The sequence below is a fragment of the Antedon mediterranea genome, chromosome 9 (assembly GCF_964355755.1).
Source record: "Antedon mediterranea chromosome 9, ecAntMedi1.1, whole genome shotgun sequence".
NCBI lineage: Eukaryota > Metazoa > Echinodermata > Crinoidea > Comatulida > Antedonidae > Antedon > Antedon mediterranea.
Window position 1 is genome coordinate 14,288,465 of NC_092678.1, and position 24,211 is coordinate 14,312,675.

Genomic DNA, 24,211 nt, shown 5'->3' on the forward strand with positions numbered 1-24,211 from the left:
CACCCCTAGGCATTCTCATGTGGAGAACGTTAAATTTAAACTTGTTATTTTTTTTTTTTTTTGTCTTGTGTGGTGTCTTCCCACTTTTATTATAATTCTCAGATTTATATGTATATATATTATATATAAAATAAAGGTACATTGTAGCAATTAATTATTTGTATGAATATTTCTATTTCTGTTGTATATTACTAAGATTGTTACAAGTTAACAAGTAGTTAAAAAGTAGGCATATTTACATAAAAAGATGATTAATTTCAATATAATAACCATGCTTTCATTTTCAATTTTAAAAAGATGTTAATTAAAATATAAAGATAAAAGATGGTAATAAAAGTCTATGAACTGTCATTAAAAACGTACTTATAAAATCTTGTTCATGTTCTGGTAGAGAGGCTATAAACTCAGAGGAGGAATATAAAATATCCTCCCTTTTCACCAAGACAAAAAGGATGAGATGAAAAAAGAGGAATGCAAAAGTTTGAAAACTAGATAAGGATGATAGAGTGGAATGAAATATTTAAATGAAAACCGTAAGGTTAGAGTCCATACACCGTGCAAGTCCAAGATGCCATTTTGGCTCTGTGTGTATGTGAGACGCTTCATACCCGATGACATCTTATTATAATACTACTTCTACTTCTGTATACAATTTGTAATTGGGAAATAAACAAAACATATTGCATTTTAGAAAACATGAAAAAAAAAAACTTCATACAGATTATATTCATGCTATCAATTGTAACAGAGTTTCCTTTTTTGCACCCCATTTACGTTGTGCCTTAATGAAGTTACACATATGTTCATTTTCTATTAGATTTTTAACTTCAGCAGTGAAAAGAATCCAGATCTTTTTTTTATCATCTTTATCTTTTCTTCCACCATTGGATATTATGTGTACCTTGTATATACAGAATAAAAACATAGAAATCAATTCATTTACAATATTGTTTTTTGTTCCTGTAACAATTTTAAACCATGTAATATTATCTTCAGCTTGAAAGCAATTAGCCAGCACACCTTTAAATTTGTGCCATGTCCATTGAATGGCATTGCATTCAAACAGCATGTGCTGTTCACTTTCTATCTGATTTATACAATTGTCACATAAATTATTTTCTGCCAAATTCCATAATTTTAATCTTTTTTTACACGGTAATATTCGATGTAAGAGTTTAAAGTTGAATTGAGCAACTTTAACTATATGTTTCATCTTGTATACCTTATAATACCATACTTTATTCCAATCTATTTCTACGTTATTTAGCTCACATTCCCATTTTCTTTGTGAACCTGGTTCAGTGGAACGTTTGTTTATAAAATACTTATAGTAGATAGATCCTTTAATGTTCTTATGCAACAATGAGTCATTATTACCTACATCTTGATTATTTGTATTGTCTTTTCTAATAATTTCTTTCCACCCATTTGGTATGGCATTCATAAGCTGTAAATATTCAATTAAACCATTATGTTTTTTATACAAATTTGAGATTATTTCACCTGCGGTACATACTCTATCATTTATAAATATGTCACCAATTATTTTATAATCAGAATATAACCATGATTTGAAGTACAATGATTTATTGTTAGATAGTATAAACTTATTTTCCCATAGTTGTTGATTTTTTATTTCTATTAAAGTTGTTGGTTCTGAATACACAATATTATTAAATTTTACAACAGCATTAATCATGTTCTTGTAGAATGTAGGCATATCTCTCAAGTTAGCATGATCATGTACATTAAGTTTAGTACTTTTTATTGTATATTCAATTGGGTGAAGGAAATATTTTGGTATGCATTTCCATTTACCTGGATCTGGACTTAACAGTCGCTTGACCCAATTCAGTTTAAGTGATTCAACCACAGAGCTAATATCTGGCATGTTTAAACCACCTTCCTTAATATTTTTAATTAAGGTTATTCTCTTTATCTTTTCCCTTCTGGTTCCCCATAGGAACGTATATAATAGTTTTTCTATTTGTTTAACTATATCTTTGGGAACATCAATTATACTTGCGTTATATATAAACTTAGACAATGCAAGTGTTTTAATAATAGTTATTTTACCAAAAAAGGTAAGATTCCTTCTTTTCCATAAATTTAATACGTTTTCTAGGTTGGTAATTTTTTTGTCCCAGTTTCTCTTTTCACATAAATGCTTATTGTAACCTATATGGATTCCTAAAAATTTAACAGGTTCACTAGTCCATGTAATATCTAATGGTTTTGAAACACTATTTTCGTTTACACCAATCCACATACCATTTGTCTTTTTTCTATTTAATGTTAACCCTGAAACACTACAAAAAGACTCAATCTCATTAAAGAAATATTTTAAACTACCTTCGTCATGTGAAAAAATTACGGTGTCATCCGCTAATTGAGCAATTTTAACGATATTATCATCATCGTCATTGCTATTAGGTAACGTAATTCCTATACATTTAGAATTATTTCTGATATTTACTGCCATTATTTCTGATACCAGAATAAATAGCAAAGCAGATAATGGGCAGCCTTGCCTCACACCACACTACATTTTAAACTTTTCTGACAACCATCCGTTGTTTACTATGACACATTCTGTTTCTTTATACATAACCTTTATCCATTTGATAAATGAATTTCCAAAACCAAAGAGTTTTAAAACCTTAAACAGCAGTATTCTGTCTATTGAGTCGAAAGCTTTTGCATAATCAAGAAAAACAATAGCACCTGTCATACTTTTTGCTTTTGTGTAGTCTAGTATGTCGTTTACCAGTCTTACATTTTCTCCTCCAAACCTTTTCTTAATATAACCTTTTTGATCTTCATTTATAATGGAACCTATAACGTTGTGTAACCTAATAGCTAGAATGTGAGCCAATATTTTATAATCCACATTAAGTAGTGTTATTGGTCTCCAATTGTTTAGGTTTTCCCTCTGTCCATTTTTGTATAAAAGATTAATAATACCTCTCCTTTGTGTTGTTGATAACATGCCTTTAACAAAGCTATAATTCAATGAATCACACAATAAATATTTTACATTCTCCCAAAATGTACGATAAAATTCTACACTTAATCCATCAATACCAGGACTCTTATTTATTTTCATTTTAAAAATCGTTTTTGTGCATTCTTCGACTGTTACAAGACCTTCACATTTTATTACATCTTCCTCTAACAACGTTTTTAATTTTGTGTGCTTTAGATATTTGTTCATATCGTTTAGAGGTATTTCTTTATTAGAGTATATGTTTGCAGAGATTATCGACGACATGCTCGAAAATTCGATACAGTGTGGGCAGAAACACCTCTAAACTTATATGTTCAATATTAAAAAAATTTACTAAAAAATCGCTAATAGTCGCGTTAAAACGTTGATTATACCTATCAGCTAGTTGAACGATTCTACAGAAGTGATTCAACTCTACCTCATCAAGGTTAAGGTCCTCGTCTTCAACAGTATCAATATCGGCAAATTCTTCTTCTTCTTCTCCGTCTTCGATTCTGAGCCTCTTTCTTTTAACGCCCCTTCCGTATTGTAGGGGTACAGGCTGAAAACAAAAAGAGAAAGACGGTAAAGAAAAAGAAATAAAAGACGTTGTACAACAACAACAACAACAACAGTAGTAAAGAAAATAAAACGATAGTTACCTCAATAATCGAAGACTCCGTTGAATCATTAATCTCGACATTTCCTCTCAAACTCAAACATTTGGTGTGAGCACCAACACCGTACTATACAGAAAAAACATAAATAGATAAATTAGAAAGGAAAACGCGTATAAACCGTAAACGCAGAAAGACTTTGTAAATTACTTTATGAGATATTTAGAAGGTAAAAAAAAATAAATAAATAAATAAATAAATTAGAAAGAAACACAAAGAAGCCGAAAAATGCTGTAAACATACGTTCGGTTACACACAATCTACTTTTTAAGAATTATACACGGTAAAATAAATATTACGTAAAAAATAAAATAAACAAACACTTACTTCTACGTCATCAATACGCAAATTAGCCGATAGCTCCTGCACTATCTCAATAGCATTATTACAAATATCCGAAAGTGAGAGACTATCGGCTTCAGAAATACTCTGGCTAACATCTAAATCAAGATCCTGGTCATTAAATACGAAATCTTCTAGTAGTCCAATATCGGGGATAACATCGTCGGTATCGATATTTTCGATATTATTTCGCGATAAACTAACGATAGCTTCTACTGCTCTCTGGCATTCGAAAAACAAGCTATCGTTAGAATCGGAAGATGATGATGATGATACGTAATGAGCCATTGTAAAAAAATCAGTAATAAGTCTAGAATAATCAGTAAGCGAATGAAAAAATACCCACACTTACGCTGTTTTTTATACCACCCCATGACACTAATTAAATTTAATAATATATGCAAACAAAGATACTTAGAACTTCCTTTAGGAAATGTGTCCGCTATTAAGATTGGTCAAACAGCCCTTACATAATTAGGAAGACCCTCCCACAACAGTGACCATTAGATTTAGCCTTCGACCAAACGGAAAACATGGACCCCGGAAACACCTTAATTAAAACAACAAAGGGAAAAAATTGAGAGATGTAGTGAAAGGACAAATCAAAAATACGCGCAAGAAAAATAATTTATTATACCTAAACGGTAATCACTGCAAACAATTAAAAGGAAACAACTGGTTGTTTAATCAAACGATCCATTTTCAGCAAAAATTCTCTCTCCACCTCGTCTACGTACGTAAATATACAACTTGTAGGCCTTTTACTCCTCTCGACTCCTTCAACTATACCGGCGGGGATAACCTCTTCGACCCCCGTGTAACGATCATCTATCACTGCCTGGAACAACAGTCTCCTCATCATCGCTAGTTATTATAACATTATCTGCACAACTCCCTTGCGAAAAATATATACTTCCAGACATAATGAAATACTGTAAAGAGATACTCTACGCAAAAATAGACAAAAAAAAAACTGGAAAATAGTACAACAATAACCGCTTCACTTTGTTTCACTGTCTTAAATCATAAATAAAGTAATGACGTCACTCACCACGTACCAGAACATCGCGCCAAAAATTAATAAATAAGAGACAAAGAAACACCTGGCGGAAATTACATATCTATTGCGAAACTACCAGGAAATACACCAAGGCCAACTTTGGGCTGAAGTACCAGGAAATGAACGACTTTCATTAGAAACATCTAGTGGAAATTACATAACTATTACGTAACTACCAGGAAATACACCAAGGCCAACCTTGGGCTGAAGTACCAGGAAATGAATGACCTTCATTAGAAACATCTGGTGGAAATTACATATCTATTGCGAAACTACCAGCAAATACCCCAAGGTCATTTCGGGTCTGAAGTACCAGGAAATGAACGACCTTCATTAGAAACATCTGGCGGAAATTACATTCGTCCTTTAAAGTTGCAGGCTCAAAAATATGGAACAATTTACCAGTTAATATTAAATCGGCACCAACAGTTACGTCCTTTAAGGCTAGATACAAATCTCATTTCTTTTCATAAAAAACTGACATGTATTATATTTGATTAAGTTTCTCTTTTGTATATTTTGATTAAGACAGGACCACAATGTAAAACAGATACACTGTTATCTGATTGTTTTATCCTTGTATAAATATATTATTTATTATTATTGTTATTATTATTATTATTATTATTATTATTACGTAACCACCAGGAAATACACCAAGGTCAACTTTGGGCTGAAGTACCAGGAAATGAATGACCTTCATTAGAAACACCTGGCGGTAATTACATAACTATTGCGCAACCACCATGAAATACCCCAAGGTCATTTACTGACTGAAGTACCTCTTCTTCTACTAGGTTAAATTGACTGGAAGTCAATGGGTTTTGGCTGAATTTAACCATTTATCTTTTTCAATCCATAATAATTCAATTACATCAATTGTATGACAGGTTGTTTGGGTATTATATAGTGACAAGTCTACCTTGCTAACTTAAGTTGTATTATTTGTACATCTTTAATTTTATCTCATTTACACTATGCTAGTTAATGCTGGGGTAAAGCTAGATCTACATTATTAAATTGTTGAATTATTTTGCAAAAGATAACTTGAAGGATGGATTGTGCTAAGGTTCCTAATTATTACTTTTTAATTCTCACAAATATTTTGACTGTTTAAGGCATCCAAACAATCTCTCTTTCGCACAAAAAAAGGTTTCCAATTTAGTTGTGTCAACCACCAAAGCCCGTTCGCTTTTCCACAATATGTCTTATTTGTAAAGTAAGTAAGTCTTGCAAGTTAGTCAGAGCAAGATGTTAGAATTTAATTCAAAATACTGGCACGTGCATGTATTCACGTCGATTATGGCAAATGCAAATGACATAAGAATGGTATAATTCCACTGAAACAGCATTACTCATTGATTCACATAAATAAATCAATATTTAAATAAATGTTCAAAATAAGAAGGAAATATGGAAGAGGTCTACATTACACTTATAAAATCCAAGTTTTATAAACTTATAACTGTAACGATGCTAATATCTTTTTAAATTGAAGGTTGAGGGTATGTTTAACGAAATGTTTGATAAAATGGAAGGAATGAAATATGCTGCGCATGTAGATCGTGAAATGTACATGGTCGACAACACTGTGAAATCACATGCAGATATAAAGAAACTTAAGAAAAACATTGGTAAATACATGCAGGCAATGGGAATGAAGGAAGTTCCAATAAACTGGCTTAAATTTCAGGAAAGATTGCAAGACATTGGAAAAACAAAAGTGTGCATTCCTTATAATGAGGTAAAGTAGTGTTTGTGTTCTAAATGTATAATACAAGTGCGATATAAAAAACGATTTTTACAATTGCGGTATATAAATATATTTAACTTAAACTGATCATAACTTATATAACTCATTTTTGATCAATTCGCTGTTATTTGATTTAGAAGAAAGCAATGGATTTGACTGCATGAAACAGTTGTTTTATTTAAATCATATTAGGCAATAACTTTGCGATTCACATTATTGCTTTTTTCGGGGTTAAAGGTCACCGAATAAATGCCGAACTACACACAAATCCTATATTAAAAATAAATCACTAAAATAGTTCTGACTCCTGACCAGTCGATTCTCTGGCCCTAAATTTGACATAATTATTTCTAGCAAAGCTTAAGCAAATGTGTCTCCGACATTGCATAATAGGAAGCGATTTAATACTTTTTATGCTTGCCGTTTTAAAATAAGTGTATAATACATTGGCGCGGTTACGCTTGATTGCGCACATTAATGTACTGCAATCGCACTAACCTGACACGAAGAAGGACTCGAAAGTGCCTGCATAGGAAAAGAGGATGTTGACACTTATGAGCATAATCATTCATGGGTGTATTAAGCTACAGGGATTCAATATGAAATAAACAACTTTGTAATCTCCATTCGGCTGGTTTATTACCAACATCGAACTAGCGTTATTACGTGTACATAATGTAGGTGAGATGGTACAAGTATGGCCATCACAAGCTTGGAACAAGGAACGTTTTTGTTTAGTGGCGAAACTAAACTTAATAAGACAAATGGAAAGGTGCCGTGAACATCATCCCAGCTAAAAAATAGATTTCTGCATCGTTCTAAACAAAGAAAAGCGCATAAGCTTTAAGTAGAAAAATAGTACCAGAAGAACGTTAAGTAAAATTTATATTGTAATAATATGTTCTGAATTTTGCAATTTTTTATCAGCAGTTCTAAAAATTGTACAGCCAAAACCTTTGCTACGCAAAGTTCAAGAGATTTTGAAATACTCTCCAGTAATCCGAAAATTAACAGTGACTCATAAGAAGCAATATAATAGAATTAAACAGATGAAAATAATATTTAAAAGATATAATACCATATAATATTTTTTAAGAAAAACGATAAAGTAAAACAACCAGAAAAAAATTAATTAGTACACGTGAGAGAAGTAAGAATATACTATAAGTTAAGCATGAACTGCCCGAGTGGATTAGAATAAAGTAGCAAACAATTACGATAGTTTGGTATATATAAACAGTAATACTATTTAACGGATGCAATCGTAAAAATAGTAATATCTTAAAAAAAGAGTAAAATTAAAATATTTATTACCAAAGGTTTTTTTAATATAAAAAATGTTATATTATTCATATTTACTGATTGCAATTTTGTATTATAGGCTTCTAGAATTGGCACTGAGTGTGGAATTTCCGAAACGGCTATCATAGTTGCCATAACGTATATGAATGACATTGGAAAGATTATGTATTCCAATAAAGACGAGAAATTAAGGAACACAGTAATAACTAATCTTCACACGATGATACAGATGTTGACAACTGTAATCACAGTATTTCCACCAGATATTAAAGATGTATGTTAGACAATTATATATTAATACTAGAAATGCGATCAGATTAATTATGAACACATGCCTACAGATATCCTCAAATAAATATTTTAAGAGGCGGATCCAGCCTACTTAAAGATAGAGGGGCAGTTGTTTGATCCACTGGAAAAGAGAGTAATTTTGACAATTAATTTGTTATGGTAACATTTTACAAATGAACATTTAGAGTGCGAATCTGTTCTATCATTTGTATCTGAAAAATATGGCGTGAAAGTAGAAAAGTGAAACTATCTAAACTACCCTAGATTGGTCTTTTGTACAATCCCGGTTTTTCGTTAATAAGTTAATGTAGATGTGATCAGTATTACTGCGATTTTAAGTGAAAATGCTCTTTAAAATAATTACTTTTATTTGAGTACAGAAGGAAATGAAAGATCGATGGGAAAGACTTGGAGTTGAAGGTATTCTTGAGGAAAAGTTATTGCGTTATTTATGGCAAAATCAGGACGAAGGTAATTTTGACATCTTTATAGAAGTGATGAGGGTGTTCCGGTTACTCTTTGAGAAAAAAACGGTATGTACGAAGCTTACTCATTATATTGATTAATGTATAATCATTTAAAAAAGCCCTGGCTTAATAAACATTAAACTGAAATATTGTATCCTCTTTTCAATATTTTTTTAAATCAATTTTTATAATAACAGGAAGAAGAAGGTAACCGTGAATTCTTGGTTCCATGTCGGATGAAAGTTTTTACAAATACTAGTCTAGAAGTGACAAAAGATGACATGCAGATGGTATCAATTTACCTGACTCCGACAGACTTTCTTCCTGAGGCTGTGTACCACACTTTAGTTGTTGCATTTCTTGAATTGATGACGGGTACAGATAGTGATGATTCAAAAGTGTTCCGGAATCGTAGTGATTTTGAATTTAAAGATCACAAAGTCAGTTTAGGTGCCGTGCAAATTAAGCGTGAAAATGAAAAACCACACGCAATTAAGGTAGGACAATTAATTGTTAAATATTTCTCACTATGTTTGTAGCATATAAATAAATACTAGATCAATTATTATATATAGTGCATGTATTACTTATATTACATAATGGCATAACGCATCTTGTACTACGCACCTACACCTACCAACTTAACATATCTCTTATTAAGTAATGTTTACAACAATAACACAAATCAACCAACCAAATTATCAAATGATGTTTACACATCTTTAATAAAGAGAAAGAAACAAACACTTACTTTTGATTTACTTTTGTTTTATTACTTATTAGCTGCAAATATATCGTAGGACAGAACGTAGTTTCGACACAGAAGTTGGTGGCGCCAAACCAAAGAAACGACAACTGAAACCGAGTGTTTGCATGGAGGTAATCATTATTATGCATGATATTAACACTTCTAAACAAAATGTAATGTAAATGTAAATTAAATGTAATATCGTACACCACTTCCATGTGTTCAGGTACTAAGTTACTTGAGGGACCAACTACAAACCGTATGCAACATATACGAAGGTTGTGGTTACAAGCTACGTGTGGTATGCGATGCTTGTAATCCAAAGGAACATCACTTAGTTGACCTTAAAAAGTGTTTGAAGAATGATGTAGTTCCATGTGGAGAAGATACGACAATGAATACAGCTCATATCAAGCGATATTTTTCTAAAGGTAAATTTGTTTTCTGTTTATGTTCCTTCGTCAATTCCATTACCTCATCTTAATTAAATCTCAATCTTTTTTATCATCTTTATTCGTCATTACCATTGATAAATACATCAACAACACACTACAAAATGAACTTAACTCGTTTGAAAAATTAGGAGTCTAATGACAGGCGCCTAGCAAGAAGTGTTTCAGTTATGCATCACATATCATTGACGTTATCGGTTTACATTTAATCTTTTAAAGAGCTGCTATATTATTTCATTGAGAGTTTAACAATAATACAGGTATCGCTCCCCTGTATTTCATTTCAAAAACTAAGATGTTTGTTCTTTTAGCAAAAGAGTATATAGCTCTTACAACTTTGTCACTCAGATACTGTGTCCGTGAGAGCTAATCTGTCACTAAACATTTGCAAGCTGTTAGATAATTGAAATAATAGTACTATCAATATTTAAATTCAATATACAATACAGATATTACAATTAATTACTATACAATAGTTATACACACATGATACAATAATATTGGTACATTTTCTCATATAAAATATGTAAAATCTCTACGATTTCTACAAAACAAATGTTGCGTGGATTGTTGGGAATATTTTGTTTAAGCAAATAAAAGACGCATTGCTTCTAATTTTCTTATTATTTGGTAAAATTACTAATTAACAAAAATTGAGAGATGAACAAATCCTCTGCCATCCAATCTAGCTCTTGAAAATAGTGTAGCTGCTCCTGTTGAATACTATATCGTCCAGTAGGCCTATTATGTCTAGAGACAATCAACAGAACCTGCATTTTACTTGTCTGCCACTACCTCTCCAGCACATAGGTTACTTTTTAAGTTCCCTGGGTCGTCGCAAATGTAAATACCATTTATGTTTCTGGCATCATACGGGGTAATATCATTTTACTACTATAAATCATGTTAATTGTATTCCTATACATATTATTATTTTCTATTACAAACAATACTATACACTGTGTCTATAATTCTTGTGGGCACATCTAATATACTAGCAGTAGTGTAAATTAGCTTGGAAAGTTTCTATGTCCGTCACTTTACCAAAATACTTTATTACCAAGCTTTTAAGACGTTTTTTAAATTGTTGATCTTTTCACCCCAATTATTTTGGGGTGTCAATGGAATTCTAAAATGTTTGATAAACCATCACTGCCTGAAGGCTTATTGGATTTCATTTTTAAAAAACGTGTTTTATATTTATCAATGTTTAGAATCCATTCACATATTTCTGTGTTCTTCTGATAAGGCGCTGACATTAATACTATTTAGTAGGTAACTTAAAATACCTACAATTGTGGTTTCAGATCATTATATAATCATTATAATGTAACACAAATAATCTAGAATTTATATTTTTAATGGAAATGGTTATTGTATTGTTTATTTACAATAGGTGTTGTTGGGGCATCCAGTTCAACTACAGGTATGTTGTATATATTATTGTATTGGTTTAGATTAAGTGAATATTAATTAAAATGTACAACTTTCTTCAATAAGAACTCATTGTCAAACATTAACAGAACATAACAGAGAACCGAATAAAGGAATTTGTTGATACGTATAAACAAGTATACAACATTCCGTGCAAATATAGGACACGTTTAGATAATTACAATGTTGAATGTAACATCGCACTTTGATTACTTTTAGGCAATTATGACAAAACCAAAGGCGCATCACTAAGTCGCCAAAGTGAAGGTAAATTACCAGTAGATAAAGATATTAATGATGTAATTATTGTCATGATGAAACAGTGATCTTTAATTATGTACTTAATGAGCTGTTTCATCTAATTCATGCAAAACACAAATTCACTAAAAAATGCACAGAAACATAAAACATGACCATTTCACCGAATAATAAATGGTAGCGAGCTCGCCAGCATTCACACATAGGTTATTAAGATAAAATACGGAATATACAAGTAGAAGTAAATAGTTATACTCAATTATTTGTCATATCTCATATATTAGAATGATTTAAAAATCATAATGCTACTATTACAATTATTTAATTAAAAAAATCAACCCCAAAGTTAATGGATGGATGTCGGAGAGCAATGGATGATACGTTTTGAAACCTGACAACTTTTTACAACTTTACACTTTCAAACATATAGCATAATGTTCACAAATACGAATTAATAAACACTAAATGAAATATTTTTTTAACAAAGTGCCAGTTACAGAGACAAATCCAGAATCAGAGCCAGACTCGGTGCCTAGGGTAAATGAAATGCATGTGCCAGAGAATTTGCCAGTGTCAGGGGTAGTACCAGTATATGTGCCAGAGGAAACACCAGTGCATGTGCCAGAAGTAGCACCAGTGAATGTGCCAGAGGTAGCACCAGCGCATGTGCCATCACCAGGACATCAAGGTATCTATAATATTTATAATATTTATGACTAACAGACATTTTAAAAACTCTTTTGAAAAAACACCTTTTTAGTTTGTAATTCAATCTGTTTCTATTTGCTTTGCGTTATGTTCCGGCATTTTGTTCACATTTGTTTTGTTTAATGTTGTGTTTTACACTTTTAATCATTAGATATTGTTTTTTTAATGATCAAATAATATAAACTACAATTTGCCATCATTCAATTAAAGACTAATATACAACACTACCAAAACCATATTCCTTGGCTTTGCCTGCTAGTTATTACAACTGTCTGTTACGGTTTATGAGTGACAATCTAGAAACAAACATGTGAATGTTATATTTATTAGGCGTTGTTGTGTTTAAGGTGCAAAGTGTTGAAAGTAATTGCTAAATGATGGTATTACATAATGTAACGACAAGTTTTATAATCTAGATGTTTGTATGACCGTATGTATCATAATTATCCAAGATATTTTTATCAATGATATTGATCAACAAATTTGAGTTTAAGTTTTTTGTTGATGTTTTATTATTGGGGCGCATACTTTGATTTAACGAATTGCGTTAATTTATAAGAGGATTTTTAAATTAATGTTTACGTTTTGCGATTTGCAGCTCAACCTTGTAAACATAATTCTAACACAAATACATTAGATTAAATGTTTTTGTTGGTGACCTTGCATTGGATGCATCTTAATGTGTAACACAACGAATCAGGAGGATTGAAAATGTTCATCTGGTTTGTAGCAATAAGTTATTTGAAATGTTTTTTTTTTTCAAATCAGCAATTAGTAAACTAACATTGACAGTTTTGCTGTCGTGATCGGACAGCTTCTTCAGAAATAATGACGATCTATCATCAAACAGATTTACCTCTAGAGGGCCTATTCTGTTTAATGACAGGGTAATAGACGTGACTGAGTTGGTGGGCGCCCTCGTCTCTGTTGATGATTTGGTTTCCTCGTCGGTGGATCCAGATGGCTTCCCTGATGTCATTAAACAGAATAGGCCCTCTAGAAGTCAATCTGTTTGATGATAAATCGTCATTATTTCTGAAGAAGCTGTCCGATCACGACAGCGAAACTGTCAAGGTTAGTTTACTAATTGTTGGTTTGAAAAAAATAACATTTCAAATAACGAATCAGGAATGTCAATTCTTTATGAAAATACATTATAATATCAGAGTATATGATACGATACGATGATACACTTAAATGTATGATCGTTATCATTAAAACACAAAGAATATAATGTTAAATAAAAAAAAATGAAATGGGTAGTTTATATTATTGTATTGAAGTGGTCGTTATTAATATTGCAATGCTTTGTTTCATAAATTTATAATCTTAATCTGTAAACATCGATTATTATTTCAGCAATAATAAATTATCTAAAGTGATACTATCTAAGCATTGTACTCCCTAATTTACTATGCTTAATACAATTCATACAACACAAATATTGTTTTTTTGTGTTCCTTTGTACAGAATCGATCAAGAAAGAATTTCAGACAATGTTGGTACAAGTATCAAACTGGTATGATAAGCGTCGTGTCCTTGATAAACTGAAGGTGTTGTGCAAAGACCTAAAAATATCTTACAGTGATCTACAAAAGACGGAAAGCACGATGGAATTATTCAATTTATTAAAATCCTCTGGCCATCTTACCACTACCAACATTGACGTTATTGTTGATATGATTAATGTCACTGGAACCAACGGTGTTCTGGAAACCAACGCACTGGTAAAGAAGAAGTACCATGATGTGGATCATCCAGTAAAATCCTTCTCTCCGTATCGACAAAAGCTGATTAAATTCGGAAACGCACTTTCGAAAGAAAACATAACAAAGCTCCGTCATCTAAACGATGTTTCTTATGAACAATGTTACAACCAGTGGATTTTAATATTGATCCTGGAGGATATAGGTGTCCTTAGAGAGGACAAATTACAGTCTTTTATCGGAGATTTAAAGGCGAATGCGATGGCTGTTGTCGCTGAACAGTTAGAAGATTAGAACACCAAGTTAACGATGTGGATACTACAGTACTGCAAAAGTAGTAAACCACCTACATCAATGGTGTAGATAAGTTTTGAACAATTATAGTAAACCACCAAGTTAACGATGTGGCTACTACTGCAAAAGTAGTAAACCACCTACATCAATGGTGTAGGTAAGTTTTGAACAATTATAGTAGACCACCAAATTAACGATGTGGATACTGTTGCAAAGTAGTAGACCACCTAAGTAAATTATGGAGATGAGTTTTTAACAATTATAGTAGACCACCAAGTTAACGATGTGGATACTACTGCAAAAGTAGTAAACCACATAATTAAATGATGGAGATAAGTTTTGAACAATTATAGTAGACCACCAAGTTAACGATGTGGATACTGTTGCAAAGTAGTAAACCACCTACATCAATGGTGTAGGTAAGTTTGAACAATTATAGTAGACCACCAAGTTAACGATGTGGATACTGTTGCAAAAGTAGTAAACCACCTACATCAATGGTTTAGATAAGTTTTGAACGTAGTATTGTGCCTTTTGACATTTAAGAAGTATTATGATATTCATATTGCCAACCTCATGTTCAGAGGATTTACGTCAGTTTACATTGTACAAAATAAAAGAATACTGTACATATGTATGATTCATGTTAACTAATTATGTCAGTTTCTTCGTACTAATTATTAGAAGTTCTCAATTTACCGCATAATTGATATTATTTTGTGTTTTACTATCAATTGTTGATGTTATTTAGTATACAAATAATTCATATTTGTGAGTTGAATACGGTAGTGTAATGCAAACGTCCAATACAACCATTTAATATAAATGTTACGTGCAGTATAACTAATATCGACACTTAGTACAAATTAACCAATGGACTAATGGAAAACGATTCATTCAGGTTTTGCAGTGTAGAACAACTAAACGTCATATCCCGGTAAACTGATCACTCGGATTGTATTGCTATTTATTAGAAATTAGAAACTTACAGAAAATACATTCCACGATCGTTTATGACATATTTAGTAGGGTTAAAGTAAAATAATTGATTTATAAGGAGCGTATTAAAAAAGAAATAGGTGTACATTCTTTTAAAAACAAAACATTAAAACTCGAAAGAAGATCACATATTTAGCCTGATCAATAATTATGTTTTTTGCCGTTTAATTTGTATTATTCTGTCCAAGCAAGAGCATTAAATATGTTTCTTTCCAAAGTATTTGCAGTTACGCCCGATTAGGGTAGATGATTTTAAATGAAATATTGGTAGCCGGTTAGTGTGTATCTAGTGACAGCTAGAAACGAGTACAATACGTGTCGGTGATAAAGTGTAATCAAAGAAGTTAAGCACTAAGCTACATTTCTGCACTTAATCTTTATTTCACAAACGGTTTACATTTACAAAACAAAACAAATTGTAAAACAATATGATTACGTTATGATACATTACCATATTGATGAAGATACCTTTTAGATAATAAACCATTCTCCTTTTCAATGCAAATAAAACACAAAGGTGTTTAAAATAATACAAAATCAACCTTTTCTTTGTATGTTTATATTATTAAAATAATTGAATTTATTATGTAATCACATAACATTACGGTTATGTCACGCTATAATTCTACAATTTCCGAATACGTCATTTTTCGATGTTAAAATAAACGTACAGTACATAAGTTGGTTTTGTATTTTTATTTATTATTTTCTTTTAGTTTTTTGTTAAGCCTAATGTTAATGTAGAGCAAAAGAAAAACGTCCGTTGTTTAGAAAATTGTAATAATCGTCACACCGCCATATATGGAGGTGGAATAAGTTGTCCTTAATTGGCAAAACATCCATTGGCGGGGTGACCAACATCATTACCTGCAAAACAATTATGATGAAGTTCAGATTTTGATTGATGTGATCGTCTGAATTGATTACGTTATACATGTATTTGAAAAAAAAATCTACTATAACAATTACTATTCTTAGGAATATTTTATTGTTATTTTTACCATAGTTGTCTTTGTAATTCCGTGTACCAGTTACACGTCTTTCTGGTCCAATCCGAAGAAAATATCCCGTACTCGAAAACAACTTTATGCTATGAACGTTGTCGTGTTGATGTATTTGTGTTTAGTTTAAGTCGACTGTTGAAATTGAGTTAGTTGACAATTCCCAGTATGCTCCTGTAGAATAAAATAGAAAAAAGCTAAATCTCCAAAACATATACTTTTAGCATAATGCGCTCTAATTTATTTATTTATTCAATGAAAACATAATTAAATACATATCTGCGTTATATAAGAAATCTTTAGAATATAATAATGATTTGTTAAATTCAATACACCAGTGGCCGTATTCACCCATCACACTGAAGTGATATTTCTCTTAAGTATTTTATTTAACTCAATAAGTATTTACCTTAAATCATATTCACTTAGATATGAGATTATTTTTATTGTTATTGTGGTTCCCTTAGATTAAGTGGGAATGGTGTTTAATCATTCCTAATGTTTTGATTTTTTTTTTAATATACACTGTTTTGACACAATAATCCTAGACAAATGGAACAAAATCAAATCAAATCAAATCAATCAAATCAAATCTTTATTCGTTCCATATAAAATAAATTGTACATGGAAAAATGGTTTTCCTCGACAGAAAAATATGGTAAAACATTCATAATTACATCATACATAGAACAAATTTACAATTTAAAAACATTAATTAAAACATCCATCAACAGTAAAACTTTAAAATATATATTGCACATGTGCGCTATTATGATCTAACAATCTTTGAGTTAAAAATATGAGTTGAATTTGGTACAAAAGACAGTCGGTTTCTTGACGTATCAGCTCTAGGAGCCCGTAACCGGCCTGACTTGTTCTTAAAAAATCTCATATGTAATGGATGTTTCTTATCTTCTAAAATTTTACTTAATTTACTTAGGACCTGTTTTTCATAAAGATATTTTAAAGAAAATTTTGTAGGTAATGATATGAGTAAGGTTTGGAGGGGAATGAGGCAAATGAGCGGATATGCAAAATCGCCACAAGGAAGTGGAATTGTGTCAAATTTGACTAAACAATATGCTAATGAATTAAATACTTTTTTTAATAGGTTCGATCGCTATAATTTTTCTGATGAACAGATCTTAATCAAAAGTAGGTTGGCCTTACCAGATGAAAGTGGTTTTGACCTTAAGACAAATGCGGATGAAGTTACCAGCCACTTTAAAGGTCTGAAAGCATCCAAATCAGCTGGACCAGACCAAATTATACCCAAAGTTCTTAAATTATGCGCAACCCAATTGGCAGATATTTTTGTATATATTTTTAACTTGATTTTTGAAACACAAACCTTGCCAGAATCCTGGAAAACGTCATGCATCATCCCAATCCCTAAACGACAAAATATACAGTGTTATAACGATCTTAGACTATATTCATTTATGATAATGAGATAAAAGCTAGATGAGTGTTAAAAACTATTTTTATAAATGAATGTATTAATCCATGCATTTGTTGGCAGAGCTAGCTGCACTTCGATTATCATACACAAAACACTTTGGTGTAATTACTAGTAGTAGCGGCCCATTTCCACTCAGCTCTAAAGCTTAGTATTATTAGCTCCTAACCACCTTATACTCGGTAATAATATATTAGATTCAACAAAAAAGTTATAAAGTGATGGGCTATATACAGCAGATAACAGCGTGTATTATTCGAGCGACATGGTAGCTGCCTATTGACTATTTTCACATAAGTCATAATATTTATAACATTAATTCAGCAGTCATTAGGTCATAACATTTATGACAATTTAAAGGTACATGTTAAGTCTCGGAATACGCTAGTTATAGTGTATAGTACAGGAAGCACTAATTTCGGGGCTTCCTGGTACAGTATTGACTATTTTCACATAAGTCATAATATTTATGACATTAATTTAGCAGTCATTAGGTCATAAAATTTATGACAATTTAAAACTACATGTTATGTCTCGGAATACGCTGGTTATAGTACATGAGGCTGTGATTTCCGGGCTTCAAGGTATTGACTATTTTCACATAAGTCATAATATTTATGACATGATTGTGAAGCTGCCATTAGGTCATAAAATTTATGACTTCAGAAATACAAGAATTTCTCTGTAAAAATAATTAGTAGACAAAGTTTTAGTGTGCTATACAAGCTTTTTATTAATGACAAAATATGAATACACTCATAAGGTGTTTTTTCTCAGCCGTACATCAAAGAATTAAAGAACTGATAAATTTTAACTATTTATTCACTAACACTGGTTATTAATTTAGAATGAATTAAACTCGGCTTCTAGTAAAATAAGTATTGTATGCATTACTAACTATTTATACGTGATTGTAGTAGAAAATATTTAAAAGATATATACATTTCACAGGCACAGAATAATTCTAAACCGCCCAGTGAAATTTAATTATTTAATTTTAAACGATAAAGATGAGGAAATCAGTGAGAATGCCCAATCCAAGATCCGAACCCGGAACATTCTGCTTGATATGCAGATGACCATTAGACCACTGTCGTAGTAAGGCGGAACATTACTAGTCTCTCAATTGTATACAGTATATATATAAACATCACAAGGCACAGAATAAATTTAATAAATTAATTTGAAAATTTATATAAAATGTGACTGCAAGGCATGTGTCCAGTATCATGAATGCTATTTTCACCCCGGAAATGTGTAGTCGTCCTCCTCATTTGCCATCTCCGCATTATCTTCAACCTCCTCATCTGTACTGTCATCCTCATCTGAAATGATGAATAAACCAAGGCCCTATTATTTAATAGACCTCTAAATAGTTGTATCATTTTTTTAGAAGCTCTGTGTAAACAAAATTTTAAAATAGAGAATCTTGTTTTTTTTTAAATTTGTATTACTATATGTTTCAAATTGGGTCATAAATTGATTATTGGTATTTTGAATATTGATTAAAAATCAAATGCATGGGCTGTGTTTATACAAGTTTACAATACAGATAGCATAGTATGCCGTCCAAGTTATGAGAATACAGCTTAATATGCCGTTTTAAAATTCCTGAACAAAAAGTAGCAGTATATTGCACTACAAACATCAAATCATCAGCATTGTATTGCGACTTGAATGTATACAATATCGCTTGTATATTGTTCTTCGTATTAGCATCCATGACAATAGATAAACAATAAAGTTAATTTAACTTAAACTTACCATCCGATTGGGCTCCATTTTCAAGCTGAATGCTGTTTTCAATTTCTTCTTTGAAACGAACTAATCTGGATCTTAATTCAGATTCCCCATAATTCTCGAGCAAGGTTATACAATTGCGCCGTTGCAAAATTATTTCCTTGAAGACTGTAATTATAATAACAATAAAATAGATTTCAATTGAATATTAAATTATTTTGTTAGTTCATTAATGTCGTTTGTACAAACGACAATAGTAATGACTCAAAGAACAAGAATTTTTCCCATTTGATTGGATTTTAGCGACATGCCCAATTGTCACGCGGTATGTTTTTGGTTAACATCAATGAAAAAAAAAAAAAACTATTTAAACAACGAATATTTTAAATGACTTGATTTCATTAACAACCTTGGTATCACATAATCATGTATGTTAAAAGAATGTCCAAAGAAAGTATAAAACAAAAATGATAGTATTTATTTTGTATTTCCATTTGAGATCCAGACACTGATACCCATAGCATAAATAAAATAAGTATATGTACCTATTCAAGAATTTAAAGTGAAATCTGCACAAAAAATTATTCAATAGCTTTAAATAATGTGTTTTTCCAAATAGATTGCATTCAATCAATTAAATCAAATCAAAATATTATACAACATTAGGCCTACATTTAACACGAATTATTTCTTTTATCTACGAATTGCTAAACATGTACTTTCTACAGTAGTTATTGCCTCCAAAACTGATCACAATATGCAACGAAAATATATATAATCACCTAATAAAGTAAGTAAACAATGTTAAAAACAGAAACAACGTTGAACAACACGTTGCTATAAAAATTCAATATAAAAAAGAATATATGAGGGTAAGTAGGAGAGGATGTAAACAAATTATAATTTCCTGAAAAAATTCACAGCAATAAAGTGGGGTCATCGGTGTCCATCTGTAATTCTGTATGTGATATCAAATGCACACTTTCTCATAATTTTTATTTAAAAACATTTAACAACAAGCAAGGATTGATTTTGTTTGCACACAATAATCTTAATATTGAGTTAAAGTTGCAACAGATAGCAGCAGCTAAGTTAGAAAAAAAGGATGCCAAACAGTATGTTTGTTTTATTGTACTTAATACGTATCAAAGTAAATATAAGTATTTATATAATATAAAACACTTGTTATTTATATAGTTTATATAGTTTTAATTACATTTTAATCTCGACATAATAATTAACACTAATTGAGTTAACGCTTCTGTTTGCAAAATTAAATAATGTGCACTCTTTATTGTTATGTTTCCCGGCAAAGTACTGCTCTTACATTATTTCTAACAATGTAATTTACATATATTATTTACAATTTACACTGATTTCGTAAATGTTTATTTTTTTCGATGTATGTGAAATGTCAAATACTTCCATAATGTGCATTTTAGTAGTTAAGTACGTATGTTACTAATTTTTAATATTTTTTTTCATCAAAGACGTTTATTCACTTTCGAAGAGAAGATTTTTTTCTGTATAACATTTATCTTTTACACTTTTTGTTTTTGCGAATTGCGAAACACAAAATTAATTGTTAGTTATGTCACAATCAATTCCAATATGTATTTAAATCACCCAATGAAATGAGTATGACATATGTCATGACACTGTTATACCTTTTTTACAAGAGAAAATGTAATGTGTACTTGATGTTATGGTACGTATATTCAGAAATCGCCAACCTCGTCACTGAGTATTATTATCTGTAACATTATAAGTCTCAAATAGGATTACACAATACACACCCTTGTGTAGAAAATATCGTCTTTGATACTGTTTTGTATACTTATATTTCCAACACTTCTTCAGAAAAGCCTTGTATAATATACAAGTATTTATTCATAATTCCATAACACGTGTTCTCTATGTTCTATATAATAATAATATTGCCAACTTATCAACACGCCAAAAGGGCGTGCTATCCTAGTCATAATTATGTAATTTATTTAAAAACTAGTTGAGTCTAGATGAGTCAACAAATATAAACCAATTAACATTAAAGATATTAAGTCGAACAAAATTTAATGTTTTGTAATTATTTATAAATTAATATATAGTCCAAATTTCATATAAACATTCCCAGTACAATGGCGCTCATTTTTATACCCATTTGATGGATGCGTGCAGGGAGAAAAATGTGTACAACGCCGTCTCTCTCTCTCTCTCTCTCTCTCTCTCTCTCACAGACAACTGTAAGTGCTGTTACTACACTGGTCTTGCACTCACTACAAAGCGATGTACTGTAGCAGATCTTGGCGGTATCAGACAAATAATGTTGCAGTGATGTGTTGTACATAACAAACACGTTGTCTGATACCGCCACGATTTGCAACACACAATAAATCAATTGCAATTGCGGGACTAGTACCTGACATTACTTGTCTACAATTGTATCCTTAAAAATGTAACACTATCAATTTCGAGTTAGGCACTTCTCTATATCATGTTACTTTTAATGTTAAACCCTTTACAAAATAATCAGAATAGCCTTTTATAATACCATATATAATCTGTATTCATAATACATCCAATCGTGTTCACACGTCTAGAGGGCGTGATACCATTATCCATACATGTAACAGATACATACCTAATCTATCTAAAATGTAGCCTAAAATATTATTGCTCCATTGTCACTTAGAAAGGGTTACTCTAAAGCATGTTTCCTAAAAAAATTCGCGAGAATCAAACATTTCTGAGTTCTCATTTGTTGCGCATTTTTTTACGTCACAAAAAGTAGATGAAATTATAAATACGCATGCGCATTAGTAAACACTTTTCGATTTGAGTGACTACATTTCCATACTAAACACCAGCTTAACGCGATATGACAATGTCGTCGTTAGATTTGCACCTATTAAAGGGCATTATCTAGTCAAATGAATATGCATGAGGCGATGACGTTATGCTTGTTACTTTTTGTTCTCACGAATAGCGATGTTGTTGTGGTTACAGTGTATATCGGCCTCAACTCCGATCTTCTTTACGTTTATCTGTTAAAAAAAACATTTTTTTGTTAAATACACTTTTAAGAAGGTGCACAATCATATGAAGAACGTCTGCATACTTATCAACGCAATGTTCCTCAAAAACCATAATTATTTTCTTTGCAAATGTATTAAGGCAAACTCAACACAGGTGTACCAATTATCATTTATATATACATTTTAATGTTTACATAAGCCTATATTGTTGACCATGGACAAACACAAAAAAGGTAAAAAACATCATCGCGTTGTTAAAATTCAAGAATTGTCAGCACGTACCTATTTTTTCAACAACTGCAATGACGTAAGCCTACTTTGTGAACCATTTGATTGGTCAGTTTTGACGATGGTTGAAGTTAAACTCGGTTCAACTTCAATGATTGCAGATTTTTAACGTTTATTTTTACACGTTTTCCTGTAAAATCGTTTATTCTGATCAACTCAACCCAACTCACCGTAACGTTACGTTGACAGGAACACAAGATTACATAAGTTATAAAATTCCGAGAAAAGACGTTTCAAAAAATAAATTTGAGATAAATGCAGATATTAAATATTTCTAATCTTATCTTTACTCTATTTATAAATAAACATTTTTTTTAACTTGCAAAAAAAAATCGTCAGAATAAGGACACACTGTAAAATACGTGGTTTTATTCTGATTAATCTTACCTAAAGAAGAGCATTATAATAAAAACACTGGCGGTGTGTTTCAACTTAAGTTATTTCCATAAAACAACTTACTTTCAATACACATAATTAGGTTGCCACGTATGGCCATAACACGCCAGATATATTAATACGTCAGTGAGATAGTCAGTGATTTTTTTTGTGATTATTTAGACATACATAGAACTTCATGAATAAGAAATCATGGTGAGTGGCAAAGCTTGTGATATAATCATCATGTTGGTGATACTTATAATGATAGCATATCCTTTGTAAATGACATTCGTCGGTACGAAAAGATAAACATGGGTAGGCAACTATCGCACCAAATAATGTTCTTTATAGCTGATGTAATGTGTTCTTATTTCATTAGGTTTCTCTCTAAAAGATGAGATGACACAATCAAACAGTAAAATCCATACAAGTCATTGTGTGCACCGCCAGCTGATTCTTCCAACATAGACATATATTGTCACTCAAAAACATGAAAAATGAGGGTTCATAAAATCACATTTTGAATTCAAATAGATTATTCATAAATAGTCTATTTTGGAAAGTTAATTACGTTTGTTGTAAAAAATATTGTGTGGTATATTCAATAACAACACAATTTTTCAGGAGACAATATCCTTAATTGTAAAATTAATCAACGGTGTCATTTTTTATATGATCATGGAAAATTTTGAATTACTGTTTTTTTTCTTAAATAATGCCAAGATAAATTGCATTTGTTAATATAATATCTGTATTGATGAGTGAATCATTATTATGTTGTTATCAATAAAGACTACGTGACTAAAACATTACTTGAAAAAACAATCTATAGG

At 31.0% G+C, this 24,211-nt stretch overlaps 1 protein-coding gene across 1 annotated transcript in view; it reads left to right on the top strand.

The window, feature by feature from the left end:
• The window catches only part of LOC140059289 (uncharacterized), a 40,866-nt gene extending 24,906 nt beyond the window's left edge, over positions 1-15,960 (top strand). Inside the window, exons 18-27 of the mRNA XM_072105155.1 lie at positions 6,564-6,809; positions 8,200-8,394; positions 8,792-8,944; positions 9,076-9,375; positions 9,662-9,757; positions 9,853-10,057; positions 11,475-11,504; positions 11,732-11,779; positions 12,258-12,458; positions 13,949-15,960. Coding sequence (XP_071961256.1) covers positions 6,564-6,809; positions 8,200-8,394; positions 8,792-8,944; positions 9,076-9,375; positions 9,662-9,757; positions 9,853-10,057; positions 11,475-11,504; positions 11,732-11,779; positions 12,258-12,458; positions 13,949-14,478 — 2,004 coding nt within the window. The 3' untranslated portion in view covers positions 14,479-15,960. The remainder of the gene's footprint in view (positions 1-6,563; positions 6,810-8,199; positions 8,395-8,791; positions 8,945-9,075; positions 9,376-9,661; positions 9,758-9,852; positions 10,058-11,474; positions 11,505-11,731; positions 11,780-12,257; positions 12,459-13,948) is intronic.
• The last annotated feature ends 8,251 nt before the right edge of the window (positions 15,961-24,211 follow it).